Source organism: Ammospiza caudacuta, chromosome 21, assembly GCF_027887145.1.
Source record: "Ammospiza caudacuta isolate bAmmCau1 chromosome 21, bAmmCau1.pri, whole genome shotgun sequence".
Taxonomy (NCBI): Eukaryota; Metazoa; Chordata; class Aves; order Passeriformes; family Passerellidae; genus Ammospiza; species Ammospiza caudacuta.
The window spans coordinates 3,285,907-3,308,537 of NC_080613.1; the positions used below are offsets into that span (position 1 = coordinate 3,285,907).

A 22,631-nucleotide genomic window follows, 5' to 3' on the forward strand; every position below is an offset into this window, starting at 1 on the left:
AAACACATCCCTGGCTGAAAACCAACTCTGGACCAGTTGTGACCTTTCCAGCTGAAATTCCAGCCCTGCCACAGGCACAGGCAGTGCTGCCCTGATTTACAGATGCTCAGGATCTGCCCATGTCTGTGCCAAGCCCTTCCTGCAGCCCTGCCTACGCAAGTCCCTGCAGAAAAAAAACACCAAAGCAACACATGCAAACACAAAAGGCCCTAATTTGATCATATTCCTCTGAACTAAAAGCACCTTTGACCTAAATTTCCACCACGGGTTGGAATTCACCCTCAGCTGGCAGTGGATTAGGAGAGAGCAGAGCCTAAGAGAGATCCAGGATCCTGCTGCCTCCCTTCCCAGCAGAGGGGAAGGAGGGCAGGAACCCCCAGCACACCCTACCCAGCCCTAGAAGCGCCTGGGTGTCTCAATTTATGTAAAGTGGAGCTAATTTCACATTATCATATGATATTAGAGCAGCCTACCTCTCTCCTGCAGCCCATGTGCAAAATCCCTGAGCAGAGCTATGAGGAGCATATGGAAAAACATCTCCAAGCACAAACATCCACCTACAGCCTGAGCTGTCCAAAGTCACAGAGCCATCACAAAAGAGGTTTCAAGCAAAAGCAAACAGTCTTGTGGATGTTTTTTCTCTCCCAAAAACACCCAGAGATTGAAGCTTCTCCTAAACACATTTAGTATTTTTGCTCCTGCTGGCAGTTTAAAGGGAGCTGGCAGAGTTCTCTGGTTTTGTTATCAAGGTAACAGCAAGAATTATTCCTGCTCTGTCATTAGGAGCAGTTTCCATCCTCTCCAAGGCTGCCAGAGGTGAGGAGAGGCTCTGACAGAGGCAGGAAGGTTTGGTGGGTGCTCGGGGAGACAGAGCTGACCACGAGCTGCCCCTGCATCCTCTGACTTTGTCAACACCTTTGCAAGAAATTTCCTGGGGAGGAGGGAGAGAGGAGATTACACAGTGCTGACAAGCTCCTGGGATGTTTCTGAGATGCCCTGCAAGCTGTCAGGCTGTGATGGGCAGCAGGGATCCCATGGCACAGTCCCTGCCGGGCTGTGGGGATGAGACCGTCGGGTCACACTGGACTGAGTCACCTGGACCTACCCATCCTCATCAATCATCCTGGCACGAGGAACAAGTAATCCTCAGGGAAAGCTGGTTTTGGAGGCTGCTGAATTGTTCTTGGCACTGCTTAGGAGAGTTTTGATTCGCCAGAAAATCCCAAGCATTTTAATAGCACCAGAATATTTGCTCATGAGATGATGAGTCTCATGAAATGGGACCTGGCCTCTGTGTCCCCCATCACAGGGACACTCTACTCTGTCATGCTGATGAGGAAGGATGCTGAGACCAGCCAGGGTCACCTCCTGCATAGGGGGACATGGCCATGGGGGCTGTGGACACAAGACCCACCTTGCCTGGCCAGGAATTCCATCAGGAGCTGCACCAGGGTGGGATGAGCAACCAGGCCCACCATGCATGCCCACCAGCCTGGCCAAGCTCCAAAATACCCCTGTGCCACCAGACCAGGGGGTTAATCCTCACCTTGTCCCCACACCTCTCTGCTGTGCCCTTTCCAGGTGCCATCAGACCAGGGCATTGATCCTCACCTTGTGCCCACACCTCTCTGCTGTGCTCTTTCCCAGTGCCAGCCAGAAGCAGCTCCAGCCACCTCCCAAAGCGTTGACTTTGGCTGTGGGCAGCCACATCTCTTCCTTGGGGCCACCTCACAGCCTGTTTTCCCTTGGCCCAGGGAAAAACTCCTAATTATTGCGCTTTTTTTTGCCTCTCTTCTATTTTAAGCTCACATGCCTAAAATTAGATCTGCTCGCACAATAGGGCTCTGAGATTTAATCCCTTCCCTAAAAGCTGACAAAATAAATTGAACGTTTGAGTCATTTCTACAAACTCCTCAGCTGCCAAAAGGAGTAAACAAACAAACAAACAGAAATTGCAGGAGGGCCAAACCACTCTGTCCAGAGGGATTTTAAAATAGCTGCACCTGCACCAAACCATCTCCTGCACCAAGCGAGGAGCTCCTGGAGGGCTCCTCTCTGTAAATCTCACTGTGCTGTGGATGCTCAGATGCTGCAGCAGCTCCTGGGGAGCCGAGTGAAGAGCCAGCAGACACAAGGCTGCCTGTGTGGGTGGTGGGTACCAGAACATCGTGGCTTCGGCTGCCTCCCCCTAAAACGCTCACGGGGACAGAGCTCAGAGAGATGCTCAGGTTCCAAAGGCTGTGGGTGCACAGAGCTTGCACAGGAAAAACAGAGAGGGATCTGTGGTGGCATCTTCAGACTTTAATTATTTTTTCATTTTTTCTCATCATAAATTATGCATTAATAATAAAAAAAAAAAAAAAGAAAGAAAAAAATCCACCAAATACCAATGCACCCCAGCACAATTAATTTAAGGTTGAATGGTGCCTGCTGTTCCTGCAGCCCCTGGTGACGGCTCACCACACCAAGAGGAGCAGAATCAGCCCTGGCTGGAGCCACAGCCCTGCTGTTACCTCACCTCCAGCTGCTCCACACCTCAGCCTGCCAGGTGGGGCAATGGCACAGACCGCGCTCACAGCACAGCAATTAGTTAATATCTGCAAAGTGCCCTGCAGTTAATTAATTGCCATTAACTCATTAGCCAGATTTTGACCTCCTAAGCCCAGCTTTAAGGCCTGCCCTGCTAGGCAGGGGCTGGTGTGCTCAGCCAGCTGTGTGTATGCAGAACCCACGCCCAGCTGGCTGTCCCTGTGCCCAGGCAGCACCACCAGTGTCCCCTGGGTGTCCCTGCATGGCTACACGAGGCCATCCAGCCCTGCCACCCTGCCCACCCTCCCAGGGGTGGCTCTGGGGCTGTCCCTGCAGGGATGTGGCCACCAGGCTGAGCGCTGGCTGGCTGTGTGTGCCCTGGGAGCAAATTCCCATCTGGCACTGGATTAGTGCCATATGCTGCCCAGGGAACCTGGCTGCCTGCAGCCTGGCACCAGGGGGGTGCCCACCTTCCTCTGCAGCCCATCCTTGCTGTGCTGGTACCCAGCCAAAGCAGCAGGGTGAAAATTTAACAGCTGTACATCCACGTCCCATCCCTGTGGGTATATCCCCCTCCTCAGTGAGGGATGTCCCTTCCAGCATCACCTGAGGCTGCACGAACACTGCTGGGGGCATGCAACACCCAGGGCTGCAGCTGCATCCCTTCCACACCCCCTTCTGCACCCCAGGACAACACTGGCACAAAGCCCTGGGTAGGGGCACCCATCAGCCCTGTCCATCCTGCCAGGTGCTGTGGCACTGCCAGGGCTCAGACCCCGCAGGTCTCTCAGGGACCAACAGGCAGCAGGCAACAACAACCAGCACATGATGCTCGTCCCAGCTGGAAAATCACCTGCCAGCCCTCTGCAGGAAACCCCAAAGAGCTCCTTGCTGTGCCCCAGTCCTTCACAAAAGCTCCACGCTCACTGCCTGCACATCCACCCTTCCCAAAGGGCTTTCCATGGATAATCCCAGATGGGCCATGGAGCAAGGTGGGCAGAGCCCAGGCCTCACTACTCCACACCTGCTCCATGGGATGCCCACGATGGGCAAAGCCACTGGGCACTCCAAAACACTCCTGGATGCTCCAAACCAGTTCTCCAGGATGCCCACAATGGACAGATCCCAGCCCTGCCCACCCCATGCCACCTTTCCAGGACTCCCACGCCAGGCAGATACCAGCCCTGCCCAGCCCATGCCAGCTTCCAGGGATTCCCACAATGGACAGATCCCAGTCCTGCCCACCCCACGCCAACTCTCCAGCTGCCCACAATGGACAGATCCCAGTCCTGCCCACCCCATGCCAACTCTCCAGCTGCCCACAACGGACAGATCCCAGTCCTGCCCACCCCATGCCAACTCTCCAGCTGCCCACAACGGACAGATCCCAGTCCTGCCCACCCCATGCCAGCTCACCAGCTGCCCACAATGGACAGATCCCAGCTCTACCCATCCCATGCCAGCTCCCAGGGATGCCCACAATGCCCACACCAGGCAGATCCCATCCCTGCCCACCCCATGCCAGCTGTCCAGCTCGGGCCGGCAGCAGCCCCGGCACGCGAGACCGCGGCCTCGGGAGCAGCCAACAACAACAAACTCGTGTGTGAGCCACAAAGGGGAGAAACTCTGCGAGGAAACAATCCCAGCCCAACTCTTCCCGAGCCCACACTGTAAATAACGCCACGCACGGGTCTGTTTTATTTGTTTTAATGATGGAAACACAGCCCGGATTGTCCTGCTGGCTTGGGCAGGCCCTGTCCCCGAGCAGGGGAAGCGAGGGACACCCTGCAGAGCCACTGTGGCCAGCAAGCCTACAATAAACAATGAAAACTGTGCCTCAGAGCTCGGGGCTGAGCAGAACCTCAGCAGAACCTCAGCAGAGCCTCAGGAGAACCTCAGCACTCCGCCAGGCTGAGCCCAGCCCAGGTGGCACACAGAGGCCAGAGCTCTGGGCTGAGCAGAACCTCAGCAGAACATCAGCAGAACCTCAGCAGAGCCTCATCAGAGCCTCAGCAGAACCTCAGCAGAGTTCTGGGCTGGGCAGAACCTCAGCAGAGCTTCAGCAGAACCTCAGCAGAACCTCAGGAGAATCTCAGGAGAACCTCAGCAGAGCCCCAGCAGAACCTCAGCACCCTGCCAGGCTGAGCCCAGCCCAGGTGGCACCCAGAGACAAGACCCAGCAGCGTCCTGTGCCAGCTGCCCAGCTGGCAGGGAGGGAAATGAGCCCCAGAGAGGGGAATGTTGCACACTTCAGTGGTTGTTTCCAAGGCAGTGGTGTCTGGTCCTGCATGCTGGGGCTACAGGCCTTCCCAAGACACTCATCCTTGTTTTCCAAAGCGATCTCAACACCAGATTGGCTCGCCCACGTCTCCATCGCTGCTGCCATTGTCCTGACACACCATTCCCATTGCTCCACAGGCAGGAGGAACCTTCTGAAATGGTTTTCTTGGCGTCAGAACAAGCCTGTCCTTCTCTGCTTCCTCCTCCTGGTCCAGCTGGGGATGGAGGGTCCAGCCCTCACCTCCCACCACATCACTCAGTGCCAGGAGAAAGCCAGGCTACCCAAAGCCAAGACAACCCTCAGACACAAGCAAGTTAAAAACACCTCTTTTTCAGACCAAAGTTCAGTCCCCAAATGGCAAGAGAATCCAGGAAAAATGCGGCAGGCCCGGCTGGTGGCCGGCTTCCAGCAGCAGCACCTCCCTTCGGAGGAATCCAGCAAGGAGTCTCACTAATCCACCCAGGACACACCAACATTTCTTCCTCATATTACTGGGTAGGGTGTTGGTTTTTTTTGTGGGTTTTTTTTCCCCTCTTTTTCTTTTTTTTTCCGTCTGCTCAGCAGATTTGGCTGGGAAGGCACCAGAGCCACGGGGATGGAGCTGGGATGGGGAGGGGGATAGAGGGATCCCTGGAATTGTGTGTGCTCCTGGCACCAGCCCAGGGAGCAGAGTGGGGAACAAATACTGAACAAATACATAACATCAACCCCATGCCTCAGTTTCCCTGCCCTCACAGATGTGCTGGGGGGCAACACAGGCACTACAGGGGAATGAGGGGGCACAGACAGCACTGCCAGCACCCAGCAGGATGGGTCCCCAGCAGGATGGGTCCCCAAGCCTTTCCTCCAACCCCAGTGAGGACCCAGCTTTCCCCCCCAGACCATCCCACCCCACTGCTTCTGCCCCCTTGCAATTCCCAAACTGCACCCCAAACCCACGTCACCCTCTCCCCAGCTCTGCCCTGATAAGGTCCCACATGTTTCCCACGAGGGTTTTTGCCCCTCACCACCCTGCTGAGCTCCAGCTTGCCTTGTGCTGACTGCAGACAGGGCACACATGGCCTTGCCATCCACATCAATCCCTCACTGTTGGGAAGGACAGGAGCTGGGGGCTCACATTTGGTCCTCAGGGGCTCAGCACCAGCCTCTCCCCAGCCCCTGAGGTGCTGCCCTCCCTCCCTCCCTCCCTCCGTGAGGTGAGATGCCCCCTGAGGAATTTGCACCTCATTCCTTGACACCCGCTTTAATTACAGGTATCACGGCAGCTCCTGTCTTTCACAAGAGCTCTGAGCAAACTTCCTGCTCTCTTTTGTCTGTGAGGGGTTCCTGAGTCACTGCACCCCTCTCCTCACAAGCAGAGGGTGGTGGGCTCTGCCAAAGCCCCCCAAAGGCTGGGGGAGAAACTCCTGGCACTCAGCTGTGACATCCCAGGGTGATCTTAGGAATTCCAGCCCTGGTTTCCACCAAGAAGAGCCCACAGGCAGGAGTGACACTGAGACATGGGAGGTGCTGTCTCTAAGAGCTCCCTGCACTCAGGATGCTCCATGCTCACCCACCAGCCAGCACAACAGCAAAATGCTGATGGGCGTCTCCAAAATCCTTCCCCAACAGCACATCCTGATGCTGCAGCATCCCTGTGCCTGTGGCACCGCTCACCAGGCTCTGCAGGGAGCAGGCACACCCCAATGCCAGCTTGGTTCTCCTCCCCAGCTGCTCCCTGGCACCACTGCCCCATCCACCCATCCCCTCCTGATGGAGTTCCCTCTGCAGGGTTGTGGGTTTGAGTGCTGTTGTATTTTGAAACATAAAGTCATTAATTTCAGCCTAATGAGGACTTTATTGGCCGGGGATTACCATTATTCAGCTCAAGGAGATGCAAATAAACATTCACAAGCTCTAGTTCTGTGGAAGGATCCTGATCCTGCTGATGGCTCCCACCCCTATCCATCCAGACAGGTCCTTCCACTGCCATCCACCTTCTCCCCCCCATTCCCAGATTTCCCTGTCCCAATCCACGGACTGGGATTAATTTCAGCCTAATGAGGACTTTATTGGCTGGAGATCACCATTATTCAGCTCAAGGAGATACAAATAAACATTCACAAGTTCTAGAGTCTGTAAAAGGATCCTGATCCTGCTGATGGCTCCCACCCCAGCACCAGACAGGCCCTTCCACTGCCATCCACCTTGTCCCTCCCATTCCCAGATTTCCCTGTCCCAATCCACGGGCTGGGAGCCCCACAGGGCTCAGGAAGGGACCCTGGGCTCACAGCAGCCACACCACACCACTCTGCTTGCTTTAATTTTTAATCAAGTCACAAGACGGGGCGGATGCAGCTGGAAATAAATCATCAACCACAACAGCAATAAAAGCACCCTGGTGGCCTCGGCTCAGACGTGGTGAGCACAGGACGAGCAGCCAAACCACCACTGTCCCATCACTGACGGGGTGACAGAGCAGCTCCTGTGCCAAGCCTGGACACTGCAGCTGTCACTGAAGAAATGGTGACAGGGTTGGGCCAGGAGCTGCTACAGCCAGTCAGGCCAGCTCCGTATCACAGGGAAAAAGGGATCCAGGATTGCAGCAGTCCCTGGCACACCTGCCCTGGGGACACACATCCCTCCTAGCTCGGGGCTGCAGCTCCCCTTTGCAGCCTCCTCCAGTCCCAATGGGAAAAGGGGAAAGAAAGTCTGTGCAAGCCTCTCCCACGCAAGGCGCCAGCAGAGCTCCTGTGCAGGGATTGAGCAACGTGGGGATGAGCCAGCAGCATCTCCCCAGCCCTCACCCTCACCACATCAGCCAGCTCCCCTGAGCCCACCCAAATGCATGCCAGGAAATGGAATTTCCCTCTGCTGCTGCCCAGAGGATTCCTCTGCACCAGGCAGGAGCACGGCGCTGCTGCCTCCTCACCAGGTCCCTGCTCGCAGCTCAGGGATGTTCTCCCTTTCTTCTCTGTGAGGATTAGACACACTTCTTTTCTCTCATTGCTTTTCAAAAGAGAGCCTTTTTATCACTGCTGATCCCTGGGGGAAATCTTTCTCTGTTTCTCTCTCTCTTGCTTTCATAGCTGGGACAGTGGGAAAGGAAGTTTTCCTTCATCTCAATCTCGGTGCTGACAGGCACAGCACAGCCCCCTGAGACCCTGTGTGTACCCCCAGCTCTGCCTGACCCCACCAGGGCTCTCCAGCAGCTCCCAGGCCTGACAATACCCAGCACAAACCCTCCCCGAGCCATTTCGAAACCCACACTTGCGAAATCCTCATAAAAACCCGGGGCAGGACCCGCCAGCAAACCCAGCTCAAGGCAGCCACAGGTGCTCTGCCCTCGCCTACCTGCTCCCATTACATTTCCCAGAGTTTTTAAATGGATTTTTTTTTTTCTCCCCTCTCCCTCCTCCCTCTTCCTGACTGCTGCGGAACAGATCGAGCTGAGGAGAGGAAACCAAAGCTGGGAGCTGGCAGGGGTTTAGGCACGCACGGCGCGTTTAATGCAGCGCTCGCATGAGGATGGGGAGAAATGCCCAAGCGTGCCTGCGATCACAGCTCACAGCAAAACAAGCAAAGCCATCCTAAAGTGCTGTCAAAAACACCCAAAAAGTGAACTCATGTTTTTTTCTACCCTCTGAGCTCTCTCTGTTACAGCAATCAGGGCCCAGGCTGGTCACAGACAGGGTGTTTTTTTTAATTATCGACCATGTTGCAATCTTTTTCTCTTTTTATTTTTAGGAGGCCCTTTAAAACTATAGAGGAAATTATCCAAAAGAAGTTTGTTCAAACGGCCTGTCAGTTTGAGGAAGTGAAATTAAACCAGAAAAAAAAAGAAACCCTAGCCCTGAATCCTAATAAATCACACATCCACACACACACAGAAAACTGGAGAACTCCGGGCATGCCTCCAAAGGCAAGGAAATGGATGATAAACAAAACAAACCTAGCTCTGCCCGGTAATAAAGGCTTCCACAGGGGGAATTTCTCACCCCGGAATCACTTCCACTGAGAAGGGCACAGCTGGTGGCACATGGGGAGCTTCCCCACTGAGCTGAGCCTGCAGGGACAGCCAGCGATGCCATCCCATGCTGAGCTGCTCTGCATGGACAGAAACCCTACGCTGCATGAATTTCCCTCCATAAATCCCTCTGGAGCATGCCCTGGTTCTGTCCCCACTGAGAATGGGTTGATCAGCCCGTGATACAGAGAGGTGCTGCTTGGTTGTGCTGCTGTCACCAGCTGGGCTGGCAGTGGGGACCTGCTCAGGGCTCACAGACCCACCCAGAGCAAACAAGACTCACCTTGGAGTGGGGGAAAAAGCTGCAAAACAAAAGCAAGGAAAAGGGCGAATGGAAGAAGGACGATGATGCTGAAATAAACCCCACCAGGCACTCAGGTGTCTAAAGCAGGAGGCAAAATCAGAGTGTGGGACAGCAAAAATGGCAGTGCCAAGGCTCCTCTCAAGCTCCAGATGCAGCTTCCCATAGGTGAGGGTGCTGCAGAGTGATGCCCATCCCTCCCCACCACAGGGCTCATCCTCTGAGCCCACCCAGCAGCAGTGAGAGCAGGGCAGGGCACAGCCCAGTGACCCCAGAGCAGCCCCTGCATGCCCAAAGCAGCATTTTGGGAGACCACAGCTGGGCCAAGAGCTGAGGCTGTGACAGCAGAAGCAGAGGAGGGGTGGGGACATGCAGGGGTGACCCCAGGTGCAGCTGGCACTGTCCCCATGACCACCCTGGCACGGCCACCAGGGTGGAATCTCCCTCCTTGCTGCAGGGAGCTGAGCCCAGCCCATCCTCTGCTCCATTCTCTCTTCCAGCAGAGGCTGCCATGAAGGAGTTAAAGCCTTCTGAGCTGGGCTCTCCAGAGGACTGCAGTTAAAAGTCCACCAGGCATTTTCCCATGGTGGACTTTACCCCGGTGCGATAACGCGCCCGGAGGTGCCAGCCTGAGAGGGACCAGCCAGCAGCCCTGGCACAGCAGGGACAGCTGGCACCAGGCTGGGAGACCCCTGAGAAACCTGCACAGGACAGGAATCTGCAAACCAGCCACCAAAAGCAGCATTTGGGGTTTGGCAGTGAGAGCTGCATGGAGCAGCGCTGTGCTATCCCACCTCGTGTGGGAATGATGCGCCTGTCCCCAAGGAGCCCATTCCATCATGTCCAGCTCAAAACAGGCTGAAATTCCCACTCAGCAGAGCCCAGAGATTTCTCTCCCCATTCCTGAGGGCAAGGCAGAGACAAGCAGCACTGCTGTCCCTGCTGGAACAGGCACCTGGCTCTGCCCTCCAAGGTTGTCTGCAAACCCTCCCTCAGCAGGACGACACACACCATTTTTGAAAAGCTGGGTGATGTAACCAACCCGTATTTATCATGCTGAAAACATCCCAAAGCTCCATCTCTTCCAGCTCCCAAGCACACAGTGTTCTCTTAATAAAATAATTGCAATGATGAATAGCTCCTTATAATGTTCTTCTTCTGCAGCTAGTGACAGGGCCAAGAGCTGGGATGGAAAGTCCTTCTCCTCAATGAACCCTCAAGGTACATTCAGGATTTTACCTCCTCCAAGCAAAAAGGGCTGAAAAACTGGGGAAGTGCTGGCAGTGCTGTTCCAAGTCATCCCACCAGGCAGAGAACACCAAAATCCCTCTCCTCCAGCTCAGCCCCATCATTGTCTTAGTAATAAAGTCAGCAAATCACTGCAGGTCAATCCCAGCCCTTGCTTAAGCTGACGCAATCCTGAAGCCACCTGATGAAATCAGTGCTGAGCTCCAGATCCTGCCACAGGCTCCACAAAAATCCACCCTGACAAAAGCTCCTCTGCCCAAAAGTCCATGGGACTCCCAAAACCAGCACCAGGAGCTCCAGATCCTGCACTTTGGAAATCAGGCTGTGGATTCAATCCTTCACTGCAATTTCCACGCTGACAATCACAGGGCAGCTCAATGCATTGGAAATTGGGGTTGGCTCCTTTTTTTTTTTTTATTTTTTTTTTGTAAAGTCATTTCTACCTTATTCATTTGTAAAGGTGCTTTGAATTAGGCTCTACCTTCCCTTCCCACACAAAGCTGGGTTTTACTCTCAGGCTCTCCGGGTGTTTTCCCACAGCCTGTGCTCTCAAAGGCTCAAAACTGAGCAGAGAGGTGGCACAGAGGGACCTGGGACCTCGACTGCAGCTAGAGGGACTTCCCAGAGCCTGGGAGAAGTGGCAGGACCGGCTGCTCCCACCCTGCAGGCACATCCCTACACCCAGCTCCAGGCTCACCCCTTCCTACCCAGCACTCTCCCACACCCCAATGTGTCCTAAAAAGGGCCGGTCTGGGCTCTCCAGATTTTGTGCAGGACTGGAGCATCTCTCTGCTCTCAGGATGAGCTTCACCCTCCACGGCACTGCTTTCAAGGCTGTAGCCTCAAGTTTGCCTGCTTGGGAAAGCCCTGAGCAGAGCTTTGGGGATCCAACACCATTCCCAAAGCTGTGCCCCCAGGGTGTGATGCTGCACCTTCCAGCATCTGAGGGAAAATTCAATTTCTCCAAGAAACAGACCTGGAGGACTCCTGGAGCAGCCCCACATCCCCTGAGCTGCCCCAGAGTTTTGGGAAGGTGCCTTTAGAGGAGGATCCTCCCCTCATGTGTGTGTGCGTGGGCTCCAGATGGGCACCTTGCTGTTTGTCACCTGCCTACCCAGGGCCTGCTGCAAGAAATCCCTGCCCTGCAACATTTCCTGCACACACCTAGAGGCTGTGAAACCTGGCCAGACGTGGTTTTCCTCACCTGGCCAGCCTCAGCTGCCATGGCTCAACAACACCGGGACGACCGGAGGAGCGGCGCCCAGCTCGCCTCAGCCAGCCCAGACTGAAAAATGCAGTGGGAAAAGGGAGAGCCCGAGCCCCACAGAGCCTGCTGGCTTCTGATTGCCACAGGACAAACCTGCCCCACAGGTGAGGCACAGCCCTGCCACGAGGGAATTGCTGGTTTTGCCCCTTGACGCTCCAAGGTAAAGCGCCATGGCACTGCTACCAAAACACAGCCCCAAACACTGCCAAAAAGCCCTTGGACAATGAAATCTGTGTCTCCTAACCTTACAAACAGGGTGTAATTCGGGGTGCCAGCATCACCCACCCCACACTGCCCTCTGGGGGTGCTGCTCCCAGCCAGTCCCAGCTCTGAAGCGCTGTTTAAAGGCTCCACATTTGCACACAACAGGTACCGAGCTGGCCTGGGGCCAGCCTATCTCCAGCTGGGATCAGCTAAGCCTTCCTAAGTGCTTAAACAGGGGCCTGCAGGTCCCAGGAGCCTTAACTCTCCCTGGAGCCCCTCTGAGGAGCATGGTGTAGAAAACCAGCAAGGCTGGCAGAGGAGAGATGTGGGTTTAGGGCAGCACAGGTCACTGCACGCTGCCCTCCCAGCCCCATTCCCGACTGCAGCGCTCCCCAGGATCTGCCTGGGCATCCTATAAAAAAAACCCACATCGGGGGCTGGGCAGAGCAGCCTGTAAAGCACAGGGCATTAACACCCAGGCTGGCACAGCTGGCTCACAGCGTGCCCAAGCAGCCAAGCACAATCTGCTTAGGGGTGCAGAAAGTTTTGGTTTGCCCCGGCAGGAAGGGAGCCTGGGTGGCCTCTGTAGGTACAGGAAACCCCTTTCTATCACACGCATCGCTCTGCTTCCTCTGGATTTCTTTAACCTTTCACTCTTGGCCTGATTTATGCTTTCACACTGATTTTTGCACGCCTGCATTTCCCTCCTCCTCCTCGGTGCTGCGGAACCACACCAGCAAAAAAGCTGGCAGGGCTTTTTTGGCATCCAGCTGCCCAGAGCCAGAATAATCCCTGCAGGGAAACCTCCTGCTCTGGGTTAGGCAGGAGGAGGGGAAAATGCTGTGTCCTGTGTTGTTTGCTCCAGCACGCAGCTCCAGCCCACCCATGGGATCCACGCCGGGCTGCGTGTGATGGGCAGGCACTGGAGCAGCAAATCTGGGAGCCCAGGGACACATCCCAGGCAGAGATGGAGATTCTGCTGCACAGGAGCTGCCTGGGGAGCCCCAGGCTCCAGCACAGCCCAGGGCTGGCGTTTCCTTGCAGACAAGGAAAGGAATCCGTGAGCGGCTCAGCGCCGAGCCCTCCAAAGCATCCAGGCACTGCACAGCAGGCAGCACCCTGTCCACAAAGGGCATCCCTGGCACCACAAGCACGTGGAGCAGTGCCCAGCCGTGCCATCAGAGGCAGGAGGGCGTGAGGACAGCGGGGACACAGCCCTAATGTCACCTAAAGGGCCCCTTGGGTGGCAAGAGGAGCTGCTTGTTCCCAGTCTCCACGGGGATCCTGGCACAAAATGAGCAAAACATTGGATTGTGTTGGAAGCTTCCTGGGATGGGGAAGCTGAGGCCAGCAGCTCCAAGGCACTTGTCAGAGCAGGGACAGCAGCTCAGGGTAAGACCTGGGGAGGAATCACAGCTGAAGTCAATTCTCCAGGCCCAAAGTGGGAGCATTTGAATCCATTCAGTTGGATAATAAAGAGTGGGAGCAGGTGGCCCTGATGGGATGACAGAGCCAGCGCACCAACCTGGTGTTCCATCCCTGCTGTGGTGTCCTAAACCCCACACAACAACCTGAGCCTCACAGGGAAAAGGAGAAAACTCAGGAAAGCATCTCTTCATTCCATTTGCATGGGACATGAGAGGCCACCCTGAGAGCCACCAGCTCCCTCAGCCTGGCACGGCCACCAAAAAGGAAATGAAGTCTCAAAGGTTATCACTGTGGTGTTTGACTGAGCATAAAAATCCCGCTCTGAAAACAAAAACAATGAAAGAAAGGCAGGGGGAGAGAGGCAGGGACGTACAGCCCCAAAAAACAAGAGAGGGGACGCAGGAGCTCACCCCACATCTCCATGGCAGGAAGAGTTTCCCAGGAAAATAAATGCAAAGTCTGTTATAAAAGTTTATCAGCGAGGAAGAGCAAGCGCGCCTGACTACAGGATAGAGATGTCATTATTTTCATGCATCTGCCTTACCCAATTTTATTTAGTTGCTTTCTGCACCATTTCATGCTCATTCTGCTGCTGAGCTAGACAATTGCTTTATAACTCTAGGGTGCAATTTCACTGTCTGTGAGCCACACGCACGCACAAGGGGAGAGCAGCACCTCCCTCCCTTCTCCCCACACCCCGAGCTTTGGAGAGGAGTTTTCTTCATATATTTGAGGGGGGAAAACAATAGAAATTAAAATGCTAAGGCACTGTGTTTAATATATTCCAGGAGTGTGTGTGGGGAGCAGCCCCAGCGAGCAGAGGCTCCCCATTAAGGCTGAGCAGGATGAACTGGAGGGCAATCTGCTCTCTCACGCTACTGAGGATGAGAGAGACAGAGCCTGGCAGGCTGCAGGGCAGGAGCGCTGTGAATCACGCTGGATTTTTATGATCAATTGAAAGTCACACTTGAACAAGTTCAGGTCAGCAGGGAGGGTTGGTCACGCAGGTGCAGAGCTCCAGACAGCGGCTTTAACTCGCTCAAATCACCTGGTGCCATCCTTGCTACCCCTATTTCCTGCTCAGCCATTAAACATCCCCCACAGGGCTGCTGTGGGGTGGGAGGGTCACCAGAAGGAGCCCCAACACTGATGGGATGCAGTGTGGGATCAGGGATTTCCCTAACACAGAGTGCTCCAGAATGACCATGCCTGCTCCATGCCATCAGAGACCACAGCTCTCTACCCCAGGCAGAGCCACAGCTCCCCAGGCCTGATAAAACACTCATCTCCCACAAAAGGGGAAGAAAAAGAAGGGCTGGGGGCAGGAGAGGAGCCCAGTTTAGTCTGGTAAGGATGATCAGTACAGAATATCTCCAATGTCCCTTTTCCAAGAGCTCCCACCTGCACACGCCTGCTCCACACCATCAGAGACCACAGCTCCTCCCCACCATGCAGAGCCACAGCTCCCCAGGCCTGATAAATTCACTCATCTCCCACAAAAGGGCAGTAAAAGAAGGGCTGGGGGCAGGAGAGGAGCCCAGTTTAGGTTGGTAAGGATGATCCGTACAGAATATCTCTGGCATCCCTTTTCCTAGAGCTCCCACCTGCACACGCCTGCTCCATGTCATCCAAGACCACAGCTCCTCCACACCATGCAGAGCCACAGCTTCCCAGGCCTGATAAAATTACCCATCTCCCACAAAAGGGGCAGTAAAAGAAGGGCTGGGGGCAGGAGAGGAGCCCAGGATGATCAGTACAGAATATCTCCGATATCCCTTTTCCAAGAGCCCTCACCTGCACACAGGTCTTGGGGAGCAGGGCAGGGAAGCTGCAGCACTGGCAAACCCGTCTCACCAATCCTTCCCAGCCCCAGGAGCAGCCAAACAGCTCCCCCAGCTCCATGTGATGCCCCTGGCTCTGCTTCTGCCTCTCTGATCCAATTCTTCTCTGCCAACACTCAGCATCCCTCTCTCAGCTCCGCCACCCCAACCTTGCCATTTCCACATCTCAGGGTGGATCTTGGCAGGAATTTCACCCCCTCTCCTACCATCTCCATGCCTCAGGATGGATTTTGGCTGGAAATTCTCCCCTCCTGCCCTTCTCCTTCCTCTCTTGCCTCACCACTGCCATTGCCTCACTGCCACTCCGGAACGGGCACGTAGGAGACGCGCTGCCCACAACAAAATTGTCTCGCACAGCCCACAGAGTTCACAGCAAAGGGAAAATAAAAAAAAAAAAAACAAAACAAAAAAACAAAGCAAAACAACTCTCCTCCAGCACTCACTTGTCAGCCAGAAATGGAAAAACAATAATCAAATGTTCCTGAAAGGAGATGGGGCATCCCCCCCTAACCCGGCCCCGGCAGCACAAAGGATCTGCCCCAGGAGCTGAGGGGGCTGTAAATCTCTGGAGCTCCCTCAGCTCCCCCTCCCTGGATTTTTTTTCCCTTTTTTTCCCAAGTCTGTAAAGCTGAAGAAAGCCAAAACTCCACAAAAGAGGAGCCCATGAAAAGTAACAACCAGCTGGGAATGCCATTACCATTTTATTGGTCCCCAATAGTGCTATTGCCCCTTTTATCTCCTGGCTCTGCAGAGATCCTGCAGCTGATGGGATCCAAGGAAATCCAGACAAGACCCAAAAATCAACATCCACTCATGGCCCAAAAAAAAAATCTTTGACCAAAAAAATCAAATCCCCCAGGGTTTGGAAGAAGGAGCAACGAGCACAGTGGGAGGGAGCAGAAGGGGATGACAGAATTTAAACCCTGCTGTTTAATTCCCAAATCTTTAGGGTGTTTCCTCCTTGCCCTGTGCTTTGGGAGCACCTGGCTCGCCCACAAACCCCACCTGGGAGCTTTCCTTTGCTCCTGGGCCAAACAGCAGCTTTGTGGGGAGGAGTGGATTTGGGGTTTGGAGGTTTTGGACCCTGCAGAGCCCAGTGGAGCTCGGTGGATCAGTTCTGCAGGGCTGGCTCAGCATTCACCACCCCACACCCTCACTCCGGGCCCATTCCCAGCTCTGACACTCCCCCGTGCCTCAGTTTCCCTCCCTGGACCTGCCCCACCTTGGGCAGATGTGGAGTTTGGGAGGCAACATCCACATCCCCTGCTGATGTGGAGCTGGCACGGGCACAGCTGGGAGCAGAATTACAGCCCCAAGGTGCAACCTTGGAACTCTTATTGTAAGAGAAAAGGGAAAGAGAAGGGAGGGGGGGAAAAAAAGCCCAAGCATTTTGTGTTCACCAATGCTCTGTTTGAACAGGATTATTTTTTAACTCCACGTTAAACAAAATTTCAAAGGAGAGGAGCTGCATTTGGGCTTAATTTGAGCCCTTTCTTCCCTTTCTCACAAGGGAATTGTTCCCTGTTTATCTCAGAAAGCACCCTCCATTTTGAAAAGCTCCCTCCCCTCTAAATAAAAACTCAGGTTGATTTCCTTGACTTTGCTTTGCTTTTCCTAAGCCAAACCTTGTCAGAAAAGGCAAGTTCTCACAGCCAGTTTCCATCTCAACAATAGAGCATTTTCCCAGGCTAAATTGCTTCTGTCTGAAAATCTTCTGGCAGTTTGAGCTGGCTGGCATGTGCAGGGATCCTTCTGTAGGGTTTTTTAAATCCTTATTTGCAATATTATTTCATCTGCTCCGCGCTGCCTTGATATCAGAGCAGCCTTTGGAGAGACACAACTGCTCCTCCCTCCTCCTCCTCTGTCCTCCCTCCAGGCACACACTTCCCTTTGAGGAGGAGGAGAGGGGAGAAATAAAATAAAAGACAAGCAAAGAGGAAAATGTCAGAAAGCTGCTTTTTGTGTGCGTGTCAAACGTTCAAAGTTATTCCAGACTCTAGTCTTTAAATGTAATAAAATACAGCAACTCCTGACAAAATCAATTAAAATAAAACCACCCAGGCTGCCTCCCCTTATTGCTTTGTAGCTCTGCTGACTCTCCAAGAGCCCACCTGGGCCTTTTAGGGAGCAATTAGGGAAGTGCTGGGATGGATCCCGTGCAGAACGAGCATCCCTCAAGTGCTGAGCATCCCTGGCACTTCTGAGCATCCCTCCACAATTCTGAGCATCCCTCCACACTTCTGAGCATCCCTCCACACTTCTGAGCATCCCTCCTGAGTGCCCACATCACCCAGTATCCCACTGAAATGCCCAGACCCCTCCACAGCACAGGTCAGAGCGAGGAGAGCCCCAGTTCCCTCCTTCCCTCCCCACAGAGGAGGATTAATTAGAGCCCAATTAGGCTGCCCAGCTCACAAGGAAGGTCCCTGCAGCACTAGGCCAGCAGGGCTTTGAGGGATCCCAGGCTTTGGTCCATGGAGGAGCCCAGCTGGAACCCCTCAGTGTCCCCACAGCATCACCACACCCCTGCTCAATCCCTCGCCAAGGGCCACCAGCTCTTGCTGTCTCACTGCTGGGTTATTTATAGCAGGAATGATTTGGGGATTTCAGGCAGCTGGGAGCCCCAGGGAATGCTCTGAGCACACACAATCCCCAGGAAAAGGCACCAGGATGCTCACAGGAGCACGGAGCCCACAGACAAGGCAGGACCCCAAAGCCCTGCAGCACCCACTGTGTGTTTCTCTCCTTAACCATCCTGCAAAAAACCCTAAAAAATCCAAATTTCAGCCCAGTGGCATATGGCAACACACCCCTGCTCCCAGAAAACAATACTGAACAAAAAGGTTTTTAACCCATTTCTTAATAAATATTTATTTTTGCCTTGAAGATGTGGGTGGGACAAAGCCAGGGTGTATTTTGCAGTGAAATGTTTTGATTCCCCCCTTGTCATTTTTTTTTTTTTTTTCCCTCAACGGGAGCAAAATGCCAATAATAATATTTGCAATGAATAACTCAAATTCTGTGGCTTTCTCCCCCGCTCTCTTTTAAATAAATAAAATACCCCAAATTTGAGAAACACAAACGCTCCCTCCAAGCCAGCAGGACGATGTGGAATAAACTCAGGGACGCTCTGATTTATTTCACTGCCACAATTCTGGAAAAGGCAAAAATTCCTTCCCAGCTTGTTTTGCATGTGACAACAAGAGGTTGAGCCCTACAAGAGAGACCAGGACAAACCAGACTTCACCTCCTGCTCCTCATGGAGTCAGCCAGGTGTGGGACAGAGGATTTTCCCTCCCTCAGTGGGATGCTCAGATGCTCCCCACACCCCTCAGCTCTCCTCCCTGCACATTGTCACACCAGCTGCTGATTCCTGAGGGTATCTAGAGCAGGACTGAGCATCGTGGTGAGCTCTCAATCCACACAGGAGCTCTCCAGGCTCATGGATGCTCACCGAGCACCCTGGGCTGTCCCAGCTGGATGCACGGGGGTTGTTTTGCTGTTTTCCTCGGAAATGCTGCAGCTCCAGCCCCGAGCACAGCACGGACAGTGCTCACCCCACATCCTGAGCAGCTGCAGCTGGGCCTGGCACGGCTGCAGGGCGGGGAGAGGGACACACGGACAGAGAGGGACACACAGAGGTTCCAACCTGCTGCAGTGACCTCCGGAGGGAAGCACTCACACACCCATTAACTGTTTCTTCCCCCACCAAGCTGAGCCTCCCCTGAGCTCACCATCCCCGTTTTCCTCCCCAGAGATACCCAGGGAATGGGCAAAGGGAGAACAAAGCACTGAGAGGGTTGTAAAAGGCAGAGAACCTGAAGAAACGAGTCCTTGGTTGGCACATCAGTGCCCTGTGAAAGCCTGACCTCAGCCCGTGCACCCCACCACGGATTTTTTCCACGTTTTTCTACATTTTTGTACATTTTTCTACAATTCTACATTTTCTACAAAATGTACAATTTGCATTTTCTACATTTTCTCCTCCTCCTGGACACCTGGCACAACACCAAGTATCAAAAACTGGACAGCCCTGAGCAAGCTAAGCCTAGCAAAAGCAGGACTGCAATTCCAAATGGCTCCAAGGCAGCATCTGCTGGACCCTGAGGGGTTTTAAGCCCCTCCATGGCTGTGGAGGTACCCGTGCCACATCCCCCGTGCCAGGCTGCAGGCTGTCCTGGCACTGGGGTGGCACACAGGTGACAGCAGCCAGCCTGGGAGATGCCCAGGGACGTGCTGTTCTCACATGGGGAGCCTCTGGCTGGCATCTGCCAGCAGCTCTCCAGAGAAGCAGGAAAATGAGATACTACTATTAAAAGTGCCCAGAGTTGGCCACACTTCCAGCCATGACATCAGCAGGGTTATCTCAGTCTAAGCACGGGCAGGACTTGGCCAGGAACCACCAGGTTGGCCTTGCTGGGCCAGACTGAGCTGGGACTTTGATGGGGACACAGGAATGGAGCAGAATTTTGGGATTTTGATGGGGACACAGCAATGGAGCAGAATCTTGGGATTTTGATGGGGACACAGCAATGGAACTGAATTTTGGGATTTTGATGGGGACACAGCAATGGAGCAGAATTTTGGGATTTTGATGGGGACACAGCAATGGAGCAGAATTTTGGCTGTGCTGCTGCTGGGATTTTGATGGGGACACAGGAATGGAGCAGAATTTTGGGGTTTTGATGGGGACACAGGAATGGAGCAGAATTTTGGGATTTTGATGGGGACACAGCAATGGAGCAGAATTTTGGCTGTGTTGTTGCTGTTCCCCAGCTCAGGCCTGTGCTGGTGTGCAGAACAAACCCCACAAGCTGGGCTGGTTTTCTCCCCTGGGTTTTTCCAGCACCAGCTCCTAAAAATGACACGAGATAGGGTTGGTGAAACACTCCTAGACCCTTAAAAGTTGGGAGCTGGTGGAGTTTGGACAATCCTGACTCTAAAGAGGCCCCATGGCTGATCCAGCTCTGCTCTGGTTTCACTGGGAAGTTCACATTTGTGAGCTGAAGGTCTCAGCTCACATTCCCTTCAATCCCACAAACTGCTCACAAGCTTTTAGACACAATTTGCCTGCACCGCCCACAGCAGCACCAAGATCTCCCCTCCAAAACCTGCAGCAACCCTTGCAGCCAAAGGGATTTTTCCCAATAATCAGCGACCAAAGATCAGCACATAAAGTTTGGGAGTTTCTCCAGCACAATCCCAGGCCACACAACCCAAACAGCTCCCACAGACAGATGGATTTGCTCCTGAGACAAGGATGAGAAGTTTTAACCTCCCCCAGCAGGGCTGTCCTGGGGGGATGCCCTGTTTTCCATGGGGACGCTGCACAGTGTGTGGCACAGCCCCATTTCTAAATGAGCAGATAAATCAGTTGTTTTCCCCTTGCACCAGCGTGAAAATTTCTAAATTTTCTAAATTCTTCGTTTCTCAACGAGCAGATAAATCAGTTGCTTTCCACTTGCACCAGTGTGAAAACCCTTCCTTGAGCCAGCAGTCACAACCTCTCCCCCTCCTACCCCCTCAAACCACCCTGACTAATAACACTATGTAATTTTTAGCATTTACAGCATAACAGGAGAGTTCAGGACTGACAGAAAACACAGTTCATGTACACAGAGGCCTGAGCCTGCCCGGATCAACAGAGATTTGGATTCTCTTCCACAAAAGCATCCAAGGAAATGTGAATCCCCCCAAACTTAAACCACTCCAGTGGGGCAAGAGAGGCCCCTTCTGCTGGGATGAGCCCCAAAAGCTGCACTGGACCCAGCCAAAAGGAGCTGCCTTGGTTTGGAACCAGGGACACACTGCAGGTGAGAGATGCTTTTGGCCCCAGCAGCATCTCCCAGCCCAGACAACGAGGGGCACTGTGAAAATGAGAATTTTGGGGGGCACGGAGATGCCACCCACAGCTCTGCCAGCCCACAGTGCCAGGGTGTCCCTTCCAAAGCCCCCAGACCACCACAGCCCTGGAAAAGCCTCTCAGCGAGCTCGGCTTGCGGGAAAACATTGTGATGGTTGTTTGTATTTGAAAGGGATAACTGAAATTGCAATTTGTCAACAAAACAAGCAAAAAAACAACAACAACACAATACAAAAAAAACATCAACAAGAGGAAGAAAGAATCAAAAGAAAGAACCAAACCACAGCAGCGGCAGGCTGGGGAGGCTGAGCACAGATTTAAAGCCCAGCAGGGACGGTCTGGCCGGCCATGGGCAGGCTGGGAGCCCCGGGGCTGAGCGGGGACAGGGATGGCAGCGCTCTGCCCGGTTCCCCCGAGCCCGGACTGGCGCCAGGCCACTCCGCTCAAACTTTTCTTCCCCCCAGCCCGAGCAGCGAGCTCTGCAATATCACTTCTCCTCCTGGAAGCGAGACGCAGGAGGCATTCGCCCTTACAAGCCAGGACTTGACTCAGTCACCGAAACGATGGCAAACTCCGGTTGGAAATGGGTTTTAAAAGGAGGAGAGGGTGGGGAAGAGGGGGGGTTAAAAAATAAGAACAAAAAGGCAGGAGGGTCCCAAGCGCGGCGGGGCTGGGAGCCGGCGATGAGAGCCGAGCGCTGCCTCCCCCTGCCCGGCTGCGCGCCCCGGATGCCGCGGGGAGAAGGGAGAGAAATAATAAAAAAAAAAAAAAAAAAAAGGAGAAAAAGTCAAAAATTTAAAAAAATACTAAACCGAGGGGAAAGGCAAGAGGGGGAAGCGCAGGCTGCGCGCTGCCGAGCCCCGAGCAGAGCCGGCCCCGGGCGGGGAGGGGGCTCTGCCCGCTGCCGCTGCCCCGTTCCGAGCGCCGCTGGGGCCGCTGCCCGCCCGGCCCGGCCCGGCCCGGCCCGGCTCAGCTCCCCAGCCAGGGCCCGCCGTTCGCGGGGCTGCGCCACGAGAAAAAAAAAAAATACCAAAAACCCATAAAAACAGCAGCAAAGCAAAAGAAAAATCCCAAGTGTGCGGCAGGGGCCGGGGGCAGGGGCCGGGCCGGGCTCCCCGGGGAAGGGGCGAGCGCATCCCCCGCCCGCCGGCCCTCGGTGCGCGCCGCTGGAAGGGGCAGCGGAGCCGGGGGAGGGGGAAGGCGGCAGGACAGGCGCTGATTTTATCGTGCCCAAGCACCCCCCACCCCCCGCGGCAGGAGCGGAGAATCTCTCGGAACAGAACTCACCCAGCGGCAGGAAGTGTTTGGTGTCCATGGCTGGTGCTTAACTCATGCCAAGGGGCTCGGCGAGCGCGGCGGCGAAAACACACAGGCAGGGCGGGCGGAGGGGAGGGAAATCAGCGCGGGGGGAGAGAGGGGAGGAGGGGAGAGAAAAAAAAACACCCACGGGGAGGAGGAGGAGGAGGAGGAGGAGGAGGGAGGAAGGGAGGAGGAGGAGGCAGCGGGGAAGCTGCGGCCCCGCAGCGGCCCCGCAGCGGCGGCCCCGCGCAGCCGAGGCCGCGGAGTTGTGGCAAACTCCAACAATGTAACTCCGGGGCCCGCGCAGGGGAGCCGAGCCTGGCCGAGCCGAGCCTGGCCGAGCCGAGCCTGGCCGAGCCGAGCC

The 22,631-nt window shown here is 54.5% G+C and overlaps 1 protein-coding gene across 1 annotated transcript in view; it reads right to left on the reverse strand.

Moving 5' to 3' along the window:
* RXRA (retinoid X receptor alpha) overlaps positions 1–22,407 on the reverse strand; it is a 105,084-nt gene extending 82,677 nt beyond the window's left edge. The window contains exon 1 of the mRNA XM_058818105.1: positions 22,256–22,407. Coding sequence (XP_058674088.1) covers positions 22,256–22,283 — 28 coding nt within the window. The 5' untranslated portion in view covers positions 22,284–22,407. The remainder of the gene's footprint in view (positions 1–22,255) is intronic.
* Between the last annotated feature and the right edge of the window lie 224 nt (positions 22,408–22,631).